The following is a 19614-nucleotide window of genomic DNA, read 5'->3' as shown; positions in this document are numbered from 1 at the left end:
CGTCTAAGTTATTCCAGCTGACAGCGGGAACGATAACTCATTTAGCATGACATGAGGACGTGGCATACACACAGCACTTTCTTTTCATGGCTCCAGCCTGGGATACCCCATGTTCCTCAGCAGACAGGGACCTCCTGGCCAAGTGGCTCTAGCTGCCACTAAGCTGTCAGACAAACAATACCTGCCCTGCTTTGTTTGAGATTCCAGGCTGCTTTTTTAGACTCTGTTGAATGTTTTAACAAATTCCTGACTCCTTTCCAGTTCCAGCCTTGATCTTAGACCTCATGGACGACCACCAAGGCTCTGCTGGCAGGCAGACAGTGAGGTGCTTGGCTGAAGGAACCCCGCTTCCTGATGTGGAATGGCTGGTTTGCAAGGACATTAAAAAGTAAGAAGAGGAGCTCTGTTATCTAAAACACGACTGCTTTGTTCTTGGCTAGCTTAACGTTATTAGTTATCGTACCATGTTTTCCTCAACAAGGGCCAGTAAGCCATAATTCTAATGTTTTTTCAGAGACACGTTGCTTATATTTTGAGAGGTTTTCAGTACCCTTCCTAGTGATGATGTGCAATAGAAGAATACAAAGTGCATCCATATAACTTTGATGAAAGCTTTGTCTTCATTAATTGAATGTAGTAGATCTTAAAGGTACCTGTCCCTCCATTCTGAGGGCTCCTGCTACTTCACAGGTAGCTCAGATGCCTCATTAACACTCTTGCATGCTTCTAAATTTTCAATTGAACAATTTCCCCCCAGATTATAATTGTCACCTTCTAAGTGTTCTAGACATATGTAGTAATTGTTCCTGGCTTTGCTGGTTCTAGACTATTTCCTTCTGTAGCTGCTGGGAGCTGTTGAGCTCTCTCTGGGAGGCTGTGTATGCCAAGGAGAAGGAGACTAAACATGGAAGGAGTCTAGGAGCCCTGGGACCTCCCATCTGTGCTCCACTCCCATTGCACTAAAATCTCCTCCTGCCACCTGGGACAGTCATCCTCTTAGCCCTGCCTCAGGAAGCCTTGTATGGCATGAAGGATTTAGGTAGAAGTAGAGATCCATCCACTGCTATAACTCTACAGGATACCTAGCATCACCAAGATCAATCTCTGCTGAACCCACTGGCCTACATTATCAAATTTTCAAAGTGTCATCAATAGTTAGGACCAGAAGGCTGATAATTCCAATGGGAGGACGATGCAGGCTTTTCACAGAGGTGGTCTTAAGCATTCCTGGTCTTTAAAATTATAATTGATAGAAAAAACACATGGGAAAAGATGATTCCTATTGTGGTGACTCTTTATCCACACCTACACCCAACAAGTGTTTCCACTGTTACTCTCTGCAGATGCAGCAATGACACTTCCTGGACTCTTCTGACTAACAATATCTCTGATATACACATGGAAGCCCACCTGGATGAGAAGAATATGGTGGAAAGCCAGGTGACCTTCCAGAAGATAGAGGAAACCCTGGCTGTGAGATGTGTAGCAAGAAACGACCTTGGTGCTGTTACTCGGGAACTGAAACTTGTGGCTCCCAGTGAGTTTGCTTTGTCCTTCTGTAAGATTACAGCAGTCAGCTTGACCTCTTGCTAACACACCTTATTTTAGTCTATAAGAAAGTTTAGTAGATAAAAACATAAACTGCTGCAAATAAAAATAAATGAAAATGGATTTTATCCACCCAGGAACATCTGAGAATGAGGCATTTTACAAGTCTTTATGGAATATCTGATTCATTTTATCATTTTATTATGAGTGGCTGTTCTTCTAAACAAAGACTGTAGCTCTGAGAGGCTCAGAGAGGCTTAACAGTCACCAGCCCAAGTGCTATTTCCACTTCTGTAGGATATGGGAACTACAAAGGTGTGGGAGATGTGTGTCATGCTTTCATGGCTCAGGAAGAAAATATGGCCTGTCTTTTTACTCCACAGCCTTGCGATCAGAACTGACGGTGGCTGCTGCCGTTTTAGTACTGTTGGTGATTGTGATAATTTCACTGATTGTCCTGGTCATCATCTGGAAACAGGTAATCTAGAAAGAAATATTTCAGTTTGGATGCTGAGCCCAGTTGGGTTTTGATCCCAAGTCAGACATAAGACTAATTATTATATTCAATATGCTTTGCAGAAGCCAAGGTATGAGATAAGATGGAGAGTCATTGAATCTATCAGCCCTGATGGGCATGAATACATTTATGTGGACCCAATGCAGCTACCTTATGACTCCAGATGGGAGTTTCCTCGAGATGGGTTAGTGCTTGGTAAGTTTCCTCATGGCCATGAAGGGCAGAGTCTCTCTTTATCTGTTTTCCATTGTTCTCCTTCCACATCCCCTTCTTCTGCATTGGTGTCAGCCTGGAGCAACTCATGTTAGTGTTTTCTACACCTTCATTCCAGCACTGCAGTGCTCCAGATGTGCAGTGCCCATCTCAACGTGACTTAAGTGGTCCTTTGCCAGGGTTAAATTCCAGCTCCAACAGTCACTGCTGCTAAGACACTCACAAGAAGTGAATCAGTATTTTTAATTTGCAAGACATTTATGTTTATGTGGAGAGGCCAAGGAAAACCTGCAAGTAGTTATATAATTTTATTAGAAATATTTTTTAAATTATTAATCCATGATGCGCATGTGTAATTGCTGAGTAACTGCATAATGTGTTTTTGTGGCTTGTGCCCTTCTTCCTTCCGCCTTTGCTTTCTTGTTTTGTTGTCCCTGCATTAGAGTTCATACAGAATTCAGCTAACTGGCCTGATTTGTCATTTATATCAGTTGAAACTGTAGTGACTATAAACAATTTTAATGTTCTATCCAGAGAGTGCTTTAAGTGCACAAATCAGCCCTCTCTTGGAGGTGTCCATGCATCAAGCTGCATACAAAAAATGCAAAAGAGAACTGAAGGGAGAGTTTTTGTTCGATGCTGTTTACAGAATGCATTCCCCTGCTGTTGTTCTCCTTGCCCCACAATAGAGAAAGAATTGATGCTAATTCTTAAAAGAAGAGGCACAATTTTTTCTGGTTCAGGAATGACTTCCTTTGATTAAATTCATGTTGCTAATTGAAAACTAGGAGAGGGTGAATATTTAATGGAATTATTTTATTACAATTCAGACTTTAATTGTCTGCCTAAATAGGATTTGTCAGATCTGAGTTAACAGACCACCGCTGTGACTTTGTCTACCTCTGACTCATGAGCACCAGTCTCCTTCAGTGCTTTTCTGTTTTCAAGTACATTCATGACAGTCAGAGCTTTAAATTTGGTTGCTACTTGTCCTGCTAGCAAACAGGACTGTTCAAGCATTCCTCTTGACATGGTTAACATTTCTCTGCTGGTAGTTCTGCCTTTTTAAATGTTTCCTATCAGGCTGATGGGGACCTGTTTTGTTTCTAAATCTGGTAATTCTGGTCTATGTGGGTTTTCCCTTGTTGAAGTGGAAGATGGCAGCAAAGGAATCACACCTTTAACTCAAGGAGGCTCAGAAGGAGGATGAAAAAACATTTTGGCTCATTCAGATGAGTGCTTCCCACTCTAGCTGAGTAAGCCAGCTGGTGTCTATTTGTGTGTATAGTTTTTCTTCTTTCTTTTTTTTCCAGCTAGTAGTGCCTGGAGTTTTGAGCAGCATTAAATGCCAACTCTGAACGTTGGCTGGCTGGAGTTACCATTAATAAATTAGAGTTACACTGCACATTTCCCTTTGCTATCTCCTCTCCACTATGTGTGTAATGCTCTGCTATTTAAAACACCCAGCAGCCAGCACAGGACTAGGGGATGTGCAACAACAAGAAATTGGATAATGCAGTGAGCTGCTTGTGTGCCATTCTCCCTGGCACTGCTGAGAAGCAGTGAGGTTCCCTGCAGGAAATCCTCCTTCGCTGGGGAGGCAGAGGCCAGGGCCCTTTGAGGAGAGGGACCTGAGTGCTGTGGGATCCCAGGGTTTTGGGATGGCAGTAGAGGCTGCAGAGTTGCTCCCATCACTTCCTAACAACCCTCCCTTTTGTCACAGTGGACTTCATCAAATGAAATGCTGGTCTAATAGAGTCAGACCCATCTCCATTTTCAGCTTGCAAAAGGCAAGTTAAGGTTCAAGGTTTATCGCATTTAGGGATGTGGTACCTAATTTCTCATGAGTCTGGAAGCCAGGTATAGGTTATAAAGCTTGTTTGGCTTTTGGTATTTGTCAAGAAAGTTTGGTTCAGTATGGGGTGAATCCAAGTTTAATTTTAGCCAAAGAACGGTCTAGTCAAGAAAACCATGTTTGGGACTTCATTTCTGTAGGTGTGTCCTCTAGATCAGAAATATGGCACCTCTGCGCTGGTCTCAGCAGACATTGCAGACCTGGGCAGAGGTTGGACTAAAATTAGCTCTCACCCCGAGTACAGTTCCTCTAGAAGCTTCAGGAGCTTGGAAGTGATGCTGTCTGCACAGTCCCTCTGTCACAGAGAAGCAGTCCTGTTCCTCCAGCAGGCAGATCCCAGTCGTGCCTTTATACTAAGAATAATAAATACACAATTTAATTTTGGTCTCTGCTGAAGGCCTTGATATCCAGAATGTGATGGAGCTGGTTGCCTTACAGATGCCTCCAACTTGTAAGCAGTTAGCTCCCACCTGGCTCTGAATTTCAAGTGCAGAACAGATGGGATGTGCGTGGAGAGGGGTGAAAAGGGGAATAGCAGCAATAGCTCCCTGCCACTCCGGAAGCGCTCCCCCTGCCTCTGAATGCACTCAGGCTGGGCTGAGGGACGGGAGGGAGATGTGTGTCTCATGGTTTGGGGAGGAATTGGCTCGTGAAGACAAGAAGATCAAGGAGCATCAGCAAATGCGATCACTTTCTGAAGGGCTGCATCCTGCCATGTGGCTCCCAGATTTTCAGGCTGAAAAATTTCAGGGGCCGAATTTCAGGTTGTTTGAATTAGTCTGAAATTTAGTGGGAAGATTTCTCACATCCTGACTGACTGGAAAGAATAACTTGGAGCACAGGAATCTTGAGAAGAAACAGCATGGTTTTTGTGTGCATGACAAACTACACTGTCATGATCTTGGAGAAGTTCTTAGTTGTAACTCATCTAAGCGCACACCATTTCTTGTGTTTGCTAATGATGTAGATATTTATTTTTGGCTGGAAACTTTTTCCCTATAGAGTGTATACAATAAAAGTGTGGGCTGTAGCCTTAGGATAACAGAAACATGTGGTATTGCATGCCATATAACACCTTCAGATGCTTAAAAGGCAGAAAGTTCAAACTGCAAGTGAACATCATAGACAAAATGCCATTTATCTCCATAGTAAAAAGCCCTATATAGTCTCCTCATGTTGGAAGTTTTAAAAAAAAAAAAGAAATGAAAGAGCTCATTGGGAATATGAAAATGTCCTGGCATCTGGAGCTCATATAGGGGTTTGTTCACTGAATAAACGTTGCCTTAATGAACTTGCTGTCCAATATGGAATCAATGAATTATAGTATTTTGGATTATGTTTGTGCAATTCATACTTCTCTAGAATTGTGCTCAATCTATACACAATTTTTCTGCATGCTGCATCCATAATAGAAGACAGGATATAATAATCAAAACTTTTTGTCTAAATTGATTTGTGGGAAGAGTAAATATGTATAAACATTAGCTGTTTCATCATAGCACTTGGAAATTTGCAATAAAATTTATTCGACCAGATGAAACACACTTGTACGTTAAACTTCAGAGGAGTTTCCCTCATATGTGATCAATATGTATTTCAGCTTCCTTCAGATTACTGATGGTCCCGCTTGTCTATTTCTAAATGTTCTGCTGATTCCCGTCAGCCTGTCTTGTTGCTAGCTGTATCAGCATCAATATAGCAGCCTAAAACCGCAGCTGGAGAGCCTAGTTCAGATCTGAAGTGAAGGCCACAACTGTGCTGTAGTCGGATACCGACTGAGGCAAGTTTAGGCATAGCAAGTTCAGTGCTTAGGGAGGGTGAGGGTGGAATGGCAGAATAAGGGACAAACGAACTGCACTGTTTCCCAGAGCTTTTCTCCTACAAGATCCCACATATAGATGTGCTTCTAATGCTTGCTTGCTTGCTTTTATTTAGGAACTGTACTTAATTTCTTTAAAATATATTTGCATTTTCTGTTTAACAACATGACATATTATTATTATTACTATTATTATTATTATTAACATCAATGTTCTGTCTAAGTGAGTGAACTCATAGCCCAAAGAACAGCAGCAGAAAATGAGGCAAATTGCTGTTACACACTGGAATTAATAATGCTCTTTCTTGTGTTCAGGTCGAATCCTTGGTTCTGGTGCATTTGGAAAAGTGGTGGAAGGGACAGCATATGGACTGAGTCGTTCTCAACCAGTGATGAAAGTAGCTGTGAAAATGCTGAAACGTAAGTTATCACCATTCCATTTTCCATTCTAGCTGGTGCATGTTCCCATTACATTATTTGAGCACTGCTTGTGTATAAATAGCTTCTCTATATCTGAACCTTCAAATCTACCTGCAGTGTGGATGGAGCTGGTTTGTACCAGTTGCTCAAGAACCATGAGGAACTTTCTAGTGCTGAAAAAAGCAGCTTGCAAAGTGCATCTGTGCTACATAGGCAATCTAATGTACCCCTGGAAAAGGGCAAACAGACTGGGTCAGCTCTAGAGATAGATCAAATAAGTCCTCTTTTCTGATGGATATCTGAAGCCCTTTTGTTACTTACAATGCTTCTCAACCAGGACATTTTATTTTCTTCCTCCTACCTTTTGTATCTTCTGCTCCATAGAAGAGGCCTCCATCAGCAGAGCTGATGGTCGTTCATTAGGTGTTCAAGAATCATGGAGGGGGATATGGTTTAGTGGGCAAAATTGATGGTAAATGGATGGTTGGGCTAGATGATCTTAGAGGTCTTTTTCAACCTTAATGATTCTATGATTCTATGACTTATGACTCTTCTCCAAGTCTTAAGATGTCCTATTGTCAAGAAAAGGACACAGTCTTCTTCAAGAAATCATTTTAGAAATGCTCTTCTGAGGCAAGCAAAGAGAGATCAATTGTTATTGTGAAGATGGTGCTTGCTCTCACTCAGTGGCGGGTGTACTTTTTCAACAGCTACAGCTAGATCCAGTGAAAAACAGGCACTCATGTCTGAACTGAAGATAATGACACATCTTGGGCCCCACCTGAATATTGTGAACCTGCTTGGAGCTTGTACAAAATCAGGTGAGTTTGGCTGATTAAATGGATGCTTGTTGTGGAGTTGTCATTCACTGTTTAACAATCACACAAATATCAAATGTGATTGACCTTAACATTAAATATAAATAAATATGAGATTTCACAAGCCTACTTGTTACTTGGCAGTAATTACAGTCATAACTTAATCAATTGAAATGTACTAACTCCTAGTAATCTCCATGTTTTATATTTGATTTTCTGTTGTCTTTGGGAGCTGTCATTTTTGAAAGATGCATTATTTTGCCTTATTTCATCAGGTCCTATTTACATAATCACCGAATACTGCTTTTATGGTGATTTGGTGAACTATCTGCACAAGAACAGGGACAACTTCCTCAGCCGACATCCAGAGAAACCAAAGAAAGATCTGGATATTTTTGGGATGAACCCAGCTGATGAAAGCACAAGAAGGTGGGAAAGAGGGGAAAAAAATGTATGACCTACAACGTAAGGAATAGCATTACTAACTCTTATTCCTTTTCTTTCATTCCTTGATTTGGAGCTCTCCCTAATTCATCTCAATGGGCTTTTGTTTATAAGTAATGTTAGATCTAAAAAGATTTCAGTGGCTTCTGTTCAATACACCTGACATGCATCCTAGAACCATGTTTCGTCTGTGCAGATGCCCACAGCCCCAGGACCACTGTGTGTTCTCCATAGACACAGCTGCTTACAGTCTTCCTTCTAAATAAAATACATGGGAGAACACAACACACAAACAGATTTGCAGACCTTTTAAACAAATTTCACTCTGCTCAAAGTAGTGTGAGAGATATACGGATTTAGAGGAAAAGCCATTATCTTTACAAGACAACAGTAGCCCTGCACCTGCCTTATTCCAGCATTTCTGGAGCCCACAGTCAATGTCGTCTCTCCATTCCCTCTTCCCTATCTGACCCTGAGGTCCCAAAGCATGTTTCCATTAAGAAAGCACAGCCTAGTGTTCCTCCTTTCTATACAGACGTCCTTTTGTCTCTGTCCATCCAAGTATTACAGGTAGAGCTCAGATATCTGATTTCCTTGTTTCCTGTTCAGGAATTTTTCACTGTTTAAAACTCCTTTTCTTCAAATAATGCAGCAGAGCTTGCTATCTGTGTTCAAGCATTCTCCTTTATCTACCAATGGTCTAGCTAGTCTCATTGTATTGTTTCGAGCAGCTTTTGCCAGATGATGGTGGAGGAAGCTTGTCATTATGCGTTAAACAATCAAGCGATGTCATAACATCAGCCAGGTTTAAGAAGGGGTCAGAAATTCCTTCAAAAAACCACACTGGCAAATAGACCAACTGACTCAGTAGCTAAGTCCATCTGGGACTATTCTTCTAAGCATGGGTTTGCTCAGCTTGACTGGGTTTGATGCAAACTGTGTGAGTGAATAAATCAATCTGTCTTTTTTAACTCATTGAACTAAACACCCTATGTAGTAATAGCTGAGTTCAGTGCGATTGCTGGAAGTTAGGCCAGATATGTCTATATACCTGACTGATGACAAAAGGACAAGTTTGAAGCACTTGTATAAGTTCGACTACTATAGTCTGTGGTAACGTGTGTGTGGTAATACATTGCTGCGTTGTAATGCAGGATTATTATGTGTGTTCCCTATCAATAAATCAGCTCTTAAACCCTTGTATTTCTTAGCAGTGCAACTGTATGTAACTATCAGAACATAGGATGCTATGGCAGGGAAGCCACCTTCCTTGATAGCTGATACTGATAGCTGATACAGTTGCTTTTTTTTTTTTTTTTAAATTTCAGCTATGTGATTTTATCATTTGAAAACACTGGAGAATACATGGACATGAAACAAGCTGATACAACTCAGTATGTGCCAATGCTGGAAAGGAAAGAGGGATCTAAATACTCTGATATTCAGAGATCTGTATATGATCGACCTGCTTCATATAAGAAGAAATCTTTGTCAGGTAACGTAGAGTTGTCCTATTTGCATGCATCACTAACACAAATAAACATGTCTAATTTTTGCCACTTACGACATGGCTGTAAATTACTCAACTGTGTTCTGCATGTGAGAATCAGCTATAACTAAAAGCTGTTTCCTTATGATTCTGTGATTCTGTGGCTGTCAGCGTGCTCTGGTGGCACAGCGTGCTGCTGGGGCAATTTGTTTGCTTCTGTACTGAAGTGCTTAGGGGCCATATTCTGCAGTGGGGCTGCAGACATTCTTTGGAGGCAGTGGTTTCATTAGTCTTGTAGTCTGCAAGATTTTGAGCAGTAGGAATGAACAACAATAATGGCAATTTATATTGCTCTGTTTCCACTTACATTTCACATTAACTGACACCAAATGCTCAACAATCCCAAATACTTTCCTGGATTATGTAATGAGGATAATGAATACATCCTATTCCCTGTTCCTTTTCTCAGAATCTAAATATGCTTTACTTAAAAATAGGCACAGTCACTTCTGGCTCTAGGCCCCAGGAACTGAAGCATAGCCAGCCCCAGATTTACATGGCAGACTAATGTACTCATATTGTGCTCTAGGACAGTAGGGATAAATGAATCACAGAATCATGACTGTTTTTTTGCCGACATCTTTCATAAAAATATAAGATTAGTTGCCATAGAATTCCTGATCGTTTTTGCTGGTATTGGATCTGTTCCAATGAATACTCGTTGGGAAATACAGCAGTGTTCAGAGAGCGTAAGTGGATAAGAATGTATGTGTATGCAAAAAAACCTGGTGAATGTTTTTGAACCACACACTGAGTATTAAAACAACCTGTGTAACACTTCAGTGAGCCTTTTAAATTTCTTTTTTTCCTGCAATTTTGTGGGAAAAAAAATACAGACAGGAGAAAAAACAAAAGTTATATTTAACACTAAAAGCAACGTATGTCAGCAACTGATGCAGACATCATCATTGGTTAGTTATTGTGAAGACTGTTTTGGTCATGGCAGCCTGCTAAAGTCATCAGCTCAGAATCATGACAGGTAGAGGAAATGGATGCTGCTTTCACACTTTGCAGCACAAATGTATATATACTTTTCTCTGTTTTTCAATAGAATCAGAAGTAAAAAACCTTCTTTCAGATGACAGTTCGGAGGGTCTGAGCCTACTGGATTTGCTAAGCTTCACCTACCAGGTTGCACGGGGAATGGAATTCTTGGCTTCTAAAAATGTAAGTAAATAAAACAGTAAGTAAAAATGCAAGAAATGTCCAAATGTCTCAACTATGGGTTTCAGTTTAGATTCTGAAAACAAATACAATATAATCGTGTTTTGGGGTTCTAGCCAGCTTTTTAACTTACCTGGAGACTGAGATTGCCATGATTTGAGAAATCAAAGCAACATCTTCTTCCTTGTTTTCAGCCTGTGTCATTGGTAAAGTCAGGGACATAGGTCAGTGGTGGATCTCAGCAGGGTCTAGGTGGAGGATCCATCCAAGCACAGGCCAGTGTGGTGCAAGCACAAACTATCATTAGCACAACGTGGGTGGAGAGGACAGGCATCACTTTTGCATCCTTCCCACTGTTGTAAATGCACACGAGCCCCCTCTGTTTCTGAGGACTCATGATTCCATGACTCTGTTAGAGGACAGTATCGGTGCCTGTGCAGTAGAAGAAGGTTAAGAACTGTAGAAGAAGTTAAGACTGTGCCCAGAAAGCCAACATGATCTGGGTGTTTTCAGAGAGTTTTGGAAGTGAAACAGCCTTCTAGGAATTAGCACTTCCTTGAAAGACTTAATTTCTCTCCATGCAGTGTGTACACCGTGACTTGGCAGCTCGTAATGTCCTTCTGGCTCAAGGCAAAATCGTGAAGATCTGTGACTTTGGGTTGGCTAGAGACATCATGCATGATTCCAACTACGTCTCCAAGGGCAGCGTATGTATTTCTTAATCTCCTGAGCTTTGCTTTAACTGCAATGAGAAATGTCAGCCTTAAATGCCTGTTAGCAGTATTGGTTACACTAATTAACTGCTGAGATGAGCACTCTTGAGAACAATTTTTCTTCAGTTCATTAATTCTTGTGACTTTCCTAAGATTGCTTGAAAGCTGGAAAGTTCTTTGGCCTCACTTAGTGCTTCACAGGCTTACACTTTAACTGGCAAGTTTTGTGAGTGGATAAATTAAGGATCTGTCACTATGTAGAGTGGTAACACATCCATCAGTGACATATCAGATCTAGGACATCAGTACCACCCTTTGCATTATACATCCAATCAGCCTAGTCATTTACTAGTGAGAAAATGAATACAGTTGTAGTTTAATAAACTCTTGTGGGGATCAGAGTAGGGTTGCTTCTAATCCTGATATCTCCTTGTGAAATGGAATTAAAAATATTTACTAGCCACATTCACAAGTTTTTCTTATTAAAGAGAAGCTAATCCGACTGTCAAACAACAGTTGTAACAGGAAGCATTTCTTTAATGACTAATCTATGTGGTTTGGGGTTTATTTCTTTCTGCTGCAGACTTTCCTTCCAGTAAAATGGATGGCACCTGAAAGCATTTTTGACAATCTGTACACAACGTTAAGTGATGTCTGGTCTTATGGTATTCTGCTGTGGGAAATATTTTCTCTTGGTATGTACTGTGAACACTTTCTTACATGTTGTAATTAATTTTTTTCAGTCCAAGCTGTTCTACATACAGCGTTTCAAATCTTACAGTAGGAATATAGGTGTGAAATCAACTTTTAGTTTCTTCTACATGAGGTTTCAAGTCCCAGCATTAAGTTTGAAGAAGTCCCTATTCTCCAAAAGATTTGGTTTTATTTATTTATTTGTTTATTTTGCAAGTTTTTTTTTTGTTGTTGTTTTTGTTTGTTTTGCAACAGAAAATTGAAAGCAGAGAGTGAAAAGCTTTTGTGGAAAAGTATTGGTGCCAGGATGGAATTTCTGGCCAAATTGTGGAGGAATGAACTTCCTCATGCATCAGGGTGCCTTAGCTGCATCTCAGCCAAGTGGCTATTTAGAAGCAATCTCTTTGTATATGTTTCAAAAGATCCCATCTAAACCCCATTACAGAGTGAAAACAAAATGTCAATCTTCTGGGACACTGATTTCTCATTTCCAGGTCAGCACCATTCTCACAGTTGGTTTATGGCAGCGTAAAGTGGTTATGACAGTGTTTAGCAGTTACAGACAATATACATTTCCCAGCTGGGAGCAGCCTGGCTCTCGACTCAGGCTGATTAATTAGCCTCCTGGGCGGGTGGCTGGCCTGCTTCAGTAAGTGTGCTTTGCCCAGATTTACTTTGAGCAGAATTAATCACGCCTGTATGTATCTGCTACTGCCCCATGGCAACCCCAAGCCTAACATTATTTTCTAGAATAAGTTGTTATTGAGCTGCTTTTAAAAAACAGCATTTGCACTCCTATTTATAGTATTGATAACTGCAATCTCTGGACATCACAGGACCCTATAAATATCCATTCACAAGCATCACTGGGGTCACAGAAGTATTATTTAGATGTGGAATTGAAGCACAACTAAGTCTGTGCTCATTGTCTTACCTGTAAGGTAGGATCTGAAGCCTATTTTTAGGTGAAAACCTTGCTTTTGAAATGGAGGTCTTTGGAGTAAACATTACAGCATGCATGCCTGCACCTGAGAAAGCCCACTCTTTCTTGAAAAGTGAAGCATACACAAGCAAGTGACTTGCTCAAAGTAGCGTGGGAAGACAGTGGCAGAACGTGACCTCAGGTTTGCCAGATGCAGGCTGACCACCTGATCTGGGTATCATGCAAACTCTGTGCTCAGTCAGTACTCTTCAGAAACACTGCAAGGGGATTTTTTTTTAAGTGGTACCAGCCTCAGTCTCTTCTAGACAATGTTTCACTTCAGAGAATACCAGAAATACCTTGCAGCTGACGCAATACAATGTACTTCATTTATTTTTGTCAGCTTTGGTTTAGTTTCATTAATTTTGATGTCATGTCAAACTTTGGTCTGAGCAGCTAGTAAGTATTTGGGGACGCTATCTGGGGACCATTCCCCATTGAAATGTCAATATTTCAATTTTATGATCAAGTTCCACTTTAGAGCCACTGGACTTTGCAAGCAGTGAATTGCAAAGCTCCAGTTCTGTACAAGTAACCCCTCATTGAGAGGAAAGAATATTTCATACATGAAGGCACACTTGCCTGCCAACAACTTCCGGGCTTGTTTAATGCTGCTTTTAAAGTTCTTATCTCACACCACAAAACATAAAATGATCAATAACTGGAATAACTATATGAGCCTCTGAACAGTTCTCAAAAAGATTTTAAAAACCACTTGCATCTTACCCTTCTAGGCTCATAGGCATCCTCAACACTCTCTGGAATTTAAAATATATCCCAGTGGGGTATTAACCAGACAATTGAATTGTCTCTTTTCTCCAAGTCAGCATCTTTATTTAATTCAGCGAACACTAGCTAGTTGGTATTTGTGGATTTGCAAACATTTTTATTATCATAAGCTGTGGTTTATTTCAAGGCTACACAATGTAAAATAATATTTTTAAATTCAGTTTTATATAGTATTTTTTTCTTCTGTTTTATCTGTAGGTGGCACACCATATCCTGGCATGATGGTTGACTCCACTTTTTACAATAAGATAAAGAGTGGCTACCGAATGGCAAAACCTGATCATGCAACCAATGAAGTGTACGTGCGTATTTGGCTTTCCCATGTCTGGCCAGCCTCTGGACAATTTTGCCTTTTGTTTTTGCCTGATAGCTTGTTTTCCTTCCCAGTTGATTAAATTGTTTTCCATCTTATCTGTAGGTATGAGATCATGGTAAAGTGCTGGAACAGTGAACCAGAGAAAAGACCTTCATTTTACCATTTGAGTGAAATCGTGGAGAGCTTGTTGCCTGGAGAGTACAAAAAGGTCTGTATTTTGTGCATGTTTTTAGAGGGAAATGTGACTGTTGCTCCATCTATCAGAGCCATGAACACTGGACTGACACATCCTAACCTGTATGAGTTACATGATGCAGGCAGGGGCATTACATGTTCTGGGGAAAGCAAGCTGAGGTTATTGAGAAAAGCAATTTTGCAGTTTTATTCAGTGATATCCTACCAATTCCATGTTTCTAGCAAAACATGTTTTTCTTAATATATTTTCATAGAATTTTCTAGGCAGTGAAAGTATTCCAGAAAAGGAACTATATATTGCCCATATGTAGAATTTCTCTCCCTCCCTCTTCCAACAGAAGTTTGAGTATGGATTCAAATTTCTACTGCTTCTGGAAAAGCTTTGCCTGCTACATCATTTGGTGTTCCATTTCTCAGTCTGCCCTTCCTTCTTTCTCTATACCCCTATGTCACATCTGTTTGTCTGTTATGTTCTGCCACACTCATTCCTGTATCTTCTAAAACCAACTTGTCACTTAGAACTCTCAGTAACTTGGTGGTGCTGGGCTTTTACATCCAATGTTGCAGACTCGTTGAGCAAATGTTTTGGGGGTTAATGAATCAATAGCTACTCAACAGAAGAAAAGTTGCCTTAGCAAATAACATCTAATGAGGTTGTTGAAATGAATATTTTCAGAGCTACGAGAAAATTCACCTGGACTTCCTGAAGAGTGATCACCCGGCTGTCACTCGAATGAGAGGGGACTGTGACAATGCTTACATTGGTGTCACCTACAAGAATGAAGACAAGTTAAAGGATAGAGAGAGCGGATTTGATGAGCAGAGGCTGAGTGCTGACAGTGGGTACATCATCCCCCTGCCTGACATTGACCCTGTTTCTGAAGATGAACTTGGCAAAAGGAACAGGCACAGGTGAGTACAGTTTGCAAATCAGGTAGCCCATGGTCATCTTTCGGGGTCGCATTTGGTGACATGCATTAATATGTTTTAGAATCCTACTCCACAATTCATTTCCTAGGCTCTGTTGGAGTTATGCATTAGGAAGGTTCTGTACAGTATGGCAGTGTTACTGGCCATAATGTTTCCAATGTGAAATACCTTATTTTGGCTCTTCTGTGACTGCCAGAGGAAGGCAACTGCTAACTTGGCCAAGTCACAGCAACTGTCTTATGGCTCAGTTGGCACTTTTTACATCACATTTTACATCACATTTGCCTCTACAGCTCAATGACTTTGAACCAGGGGAGGTTTAGATTGGATGTCAGGAAAAGCTTATTTACAGAAAGGGTTGTTAAGCACTGGAATAGGCTCCCTGGGGAGGTGGTTGAGTGACCACCCCTGGACGTGTTTATAAGCCATTTGGATGTGGTGCTCAGGGCAAAACACTGTTTTTCAACATAGTTATCACCATTAACATGTATTTTTGTCAGCAATGAACAAGAGCTTGCATGCCACACATTGGAAATTTTTGCACTATTTTGAATAGTGTGACAAATGACATTTCTAAGGATCACTAACCAGATTAAGATTTATTACCTCTATCTGTAATTCTTTGTATTATCTTAGTGTCTACTGCTTTTATTGTTATCTGTTGTCACCCAACCTAATCTACTGTCCCAGCGTTGTCATAATGATATTCTTCTAATGAGTCAGAAAGTGCTTGGAGGTACATATGAACAACTTCCTCCTTTGAATTTCAAGGTGGTTCATTACCCTTGAGATACAGGATGTATTGCATCCTAGGAAACATGGTCAGAGTACGATTATGTCATGCATCAGAAAGCAAGTGTAGATGTGGTGTTCAGTTCATAAATTGGGGTACTTATTTGGTGCCTTTTAATGTGTATTTTAGCTCTGAGATCGTTGTCTCTTCCAGTTCACAGACATCTGAAGAAAGTGCCATTGAAACTGGTTCCAGTAGCTCTACTTTTATCAAGAGAGAGGATGAGACCATTGAGGACATTGACATGATGGATGACATCGGAATTGACTCCTCGGATCTGGTAGAGGACAGCTTCCTGTAATCCCAGACACCTTCTAACTGCACGTGGGGAAGGTTACTGTGCTGTCTACAGACTTCTGCTACACAGAGAAAACCACTTCATTGCAATGTCAAGGATGTGAAGAGAAGATGGATTTGTACGGAGAGATGCCCAATGATGGGCAAAGGAATCAGCCTGAGAATGAAAGAAAGAGAACTGTCAAAGATGAATTTTTTTAGTGTTGCTTCTTGCAGTACTTTATGAGCATCTCAGCATTGTTTGCCATTCCAACTGGTAGAGGACGACAGAAAGACCATAAACAGACTAGTTTTGTGTTTCAAGGGCATTCCTATGACTTTGATGGATAGAATTTCCACTGCAGCAATACTTCAACATTGTAATTATGTAAATAACTATCAGCTCAAGGATCTTTTGAGGTGCACATTAAACACACTCATGGATTTTAGAAGAGATCACCCATGAATTTTGTGCACTTTTTCCCTCAATCTCAGTGTCAGCTGCTGTTGAACTATCATGTGAATCGAAGAACATGCAAAAACCACTTTTGGACCAAGAAGGTCTGAAACCACAAAAAACTGACCGGTACTACAAAACATGTTACTTTTTAACATTAATGCAAGGGGAATAATAATAATAATAATAATTAAAACCAGTCTATAATAGGCGTTAGAAACCTAGTAAGTCTTTATTAACTATAGAAGATAGCTGTTTTCATGATAATACTACTACTGTTTTCCGTAACACTAAGCCTGTATTTTATAATTCATTGTCCTTCAGTAAAAGTACAGTCACAAGAAACATTATTAAGTACAAGGAAAAAAATTACGACCTGAAACCTGAAAATTTGATGAAACAACATTTATCAGGCCCAAAGAGAATGATAATTACTCTGACTAGCTAAAATGACTTTAATATGGAGAAGAATTACATCCCGTAATACACTAAGATTTAGTTTTCTATTTTGAATAGAGCAGCTTTTTAAATCAGATGTACTAGAAGCAATTATTGTCCTCCAATTAAATGAACTTCTAGGCATTCAAAAATTTTTTTTAAATTTAAATTTATGCCAGATTTCCAGGATTTTGGAGGGTGGAAGATTATGATAAACCAGCAGCAACATCCCACTGTTAGTGTTCCAAAGTTTCTCAAATTTTATTCCATGTTTAGGTATGAAAAATCAATTTTATTTTTGAACAGCTCAAGGAAAGAAGACATCTCTCCCAGGCTTGAACTCCAGATTATAAAAAGCAGAAACAGTTCTGCAACAAGTATCCTTGTCTTAGTTTTGAAATTTAAACAGGAGCAGAAAATTGACTATTATCTTTGCAAACTCTAACTACAAATAATAATTGCCTTCAAGTGTGCTTTCTGGATGAAGGTGCATGAAAACAAACCTGCTCTCAGCTTGCAATAGTCATTTTTTGACACCACTTACAAGAGCAAAGTATTATGATTACTGCTATCACTGTTATTGATATTTTATGTTTTGGAAGACTTACATGTGAAAGAAAGGTACATCACTGCAAAGGGCTCCATCCTTTCTGGTGCTCATCTTTTGAACTTAACTCTAATTCAGTGCGATGAGTGCCTAACAGGGCGCGCTCAGCATCTGGTATGGCAGAACCAATGCAAATGTGGTACAAACTCGTCCCTGCATTGCAGTATTCTTCCTAGGAAGTATGAAAGATGGACCAGCAGCAATTGACAACACACACTACCTGGATCTGAATAACAAACTGAACTTTACCTTGAAATGCCGCTAAGGAAAACTACACAACTCCCCATCACTTCATTTGTGGATGGTTGTGGATTGAAGAAAAATAAATGTAATATTGTCATTTCTACAGGCAACTAATTTTGGCTCTGAGTTTCAAAAATGTCACCTGGCTGCGGCCATATACAAATGTCCTGCAGATGTGGAAACGTGACCTGAAGTGAGGCACCTGCATTTTCAGCCCTGGTGATGTTTGACAATCATAACAAACCATGAGAATGACATGTTCTCCTTTCTCTGCAGTCAACAGACCAATACCGAGTGTCATTCTGAGCTCCATATGGGGACAACTGTGAAATATAAAGACTCTTGATATAGCCTGGACACACAAGATGGTATAAAGTCCCCTTCCAGTTATGAACTATAAATTGAGGAAACACAAATTGTCTATTGGATATCCCAGATATCTGAATGGCCATTTGAGACCACACATGCCTTAATTTGCATGTGTAGTCATTACAACTGCATGCTCAAATTAGGCAAGTGATTTCACCTGCATTTTTGCACATGGCCCAGTGTTCTTTGGAGTTTGAAAATCAGGCCTGGCATGTTTTACCATACCAGTTACTGGAATACAAGGACATTTTCCCATGGTCTCCCCTTCCCCTCACTGATTTCATTCTGTATTGCACAACATACTTTGGGGCTAGACCCAAATGGTGGATGTGGACCAGAGCCTTCTCACTTTATGATGAGTGATAGAGTTAATTTTCTATCCGCTTATGAGTGTTTGTGTACCTGTGGCAAGAGTCTAGCCAAACCCAGTTCATTTCAGGGTGGAATCCAATAAACTTGCCTATAAACTGGAATGAGAGGCAGAGGCAGAGTGGGGTTTATTAGAGAGGGAGAAGGGGAGGATATGATTCCTTTAGTTTTACAGTATTTTCAGTATTACCAACATTTTAGTTTATGGCTTAATTTTTGAGAAGCCACTGGAAAACATATTCCCAAATCTTACTCTAGGGTAATTGTATAATGACAATCAGTGTTAGCCTATCACAGCATTTGATTTGGAATGGCCAACCAATTCCTTACAGTGTGGTCTGCAGCTTGTACAAAATGGTCCTAATACATGGAGAAGGACGTGAGATATGGTGATGTTATACATCAATATGTATATAAGTATTTTTATATAGACTTTTAGAATACTGCCAAAACATTTATGACAGCTATATCACTGCCTTTGTTTATATTTTTTTTTTACTGTGATATATTCCACAGGCACGTTAACTGTTGCACTTTGAATGTCCAAAAGTTATATTTTAGAATAATAAAAAAGGAAGTGTTTCCAAAATGGTGGCTGTTGTGAAATATTTGAAGAAGGGCAAACTAGCCTGAGTGATGGTAGGCACAAAATGTATTACAAAATGCCCCTGTTGATACTTTGTCTTTGAAAAATCAAATCCTGTAAATTAAGATCTCTATATTTCAATAAATGATATATAATTTAAGGATATGTGAGGGGTCTATACTCACTTATTGAAAGATTGTTACAAGAGATCAGTCTTGCTTGCTTTTTTTTTTTCCTGCCTGAGATTTTGGGTTGGTAGAGTCATCAGGCAGCAAGGACAGTTCCCTGAGCCCTTCTGGTGTGCACAGTGAGGAACTGCCAATGAGCAGGTAACTTAACTAATGAATTCTGTCCATGTGAAGCCCCTTTGACCCCAAATGGGTGGTAGGTTTAGTACTCCAGTGACTGATGTCTGAGCTCTCCAGAAAAGATAAAATCCTTCTGATTTCAGCACTGGTAGATGTTCTGATATGTTCAATGCCACCTGTCTGCATATGCTGGGTAAAGGGGT

General features: G+C 40.1%; 1 protein-coding gene across 4 annotated transcripts in view; it reads left to right on the top strand.

Annotated features, from left to right (window-relative positions):
• The window catches only part of PDGFRA (platelet derived growth factor receptor alpha), a 33815-nt gene extending 14565 nt beyond the window's left edge, over positions 1-19250 (top strand). For 3 of the 4 annotated variants that reach the window (XM_090139429.1, XM_090139432.1, XM_031588591.2), the window contains 15 exons: positions 262-388; positions 1344-1537; positions 1932-2026; positions 2128-2260; positions 6268-6372; positions 7083-7193; positions 7466-7619; positions 8963-9129; positions 10235-10350; positions 10932-11054; positions 11644-11755; positions 13723-13822; positions 13943-14048; positions 14712-14947; positions 15912-19250. In XM_090139429.1, the coding sequence (XP_089995555.1) occupies positions 262-388; positions 1344-1537; positions 1932-2026; positions 2128-2260; positions 6268-6372; positions 7083-7193; positions 7466-7619; positions 8963-9129; positions 10235-10350; positions 10932-11054; positions 11644-11755; positions 13723-13822; positions 13943-14048; positions 14712-14947; positions 15912-16059 (2027 nt within the window). In that variant the 3' untranslated portion in view covers positions 16060-19250. The remainder of the gene's footprint in view (positions 1-261; positions 389-1343; positions 1538-1931; positions 2027-2127; positions 2261-6267; positions 6373-7082; positions 7194-7465; positions 7620-8962; positions 9130-10234; positions 10351-10931; positions 11055-11643; positions 11756-13722; positions 13823-13942; positions 14049-14711; positions 14948-15911) is intronic. The other variant, XM_090139431.1, reaches the window with a different exon arrangement.
• The last annotated feature ends 364 nt before the right edge of the window (positions 19251-19614 follow it).

The sequence above is a fragment of the Phasianus colchicus genome, chromosome 4 (genome assembly GCF_987193195.1).
Source record: "Phasianus colchicus chromosome 4, bPhaCol1.hap1.1, whole genome shotgun sequence".
NCBI lineage: Eukaryota > Metazoa > Chordata > Aves > Galliformes > Phasianidae > Phasianus > Phasianus colchicus.
Note: the sequence above shows the minus strand (reverse complement) of the source record. Positions and strands in the feature narration are given on the sequence as shown.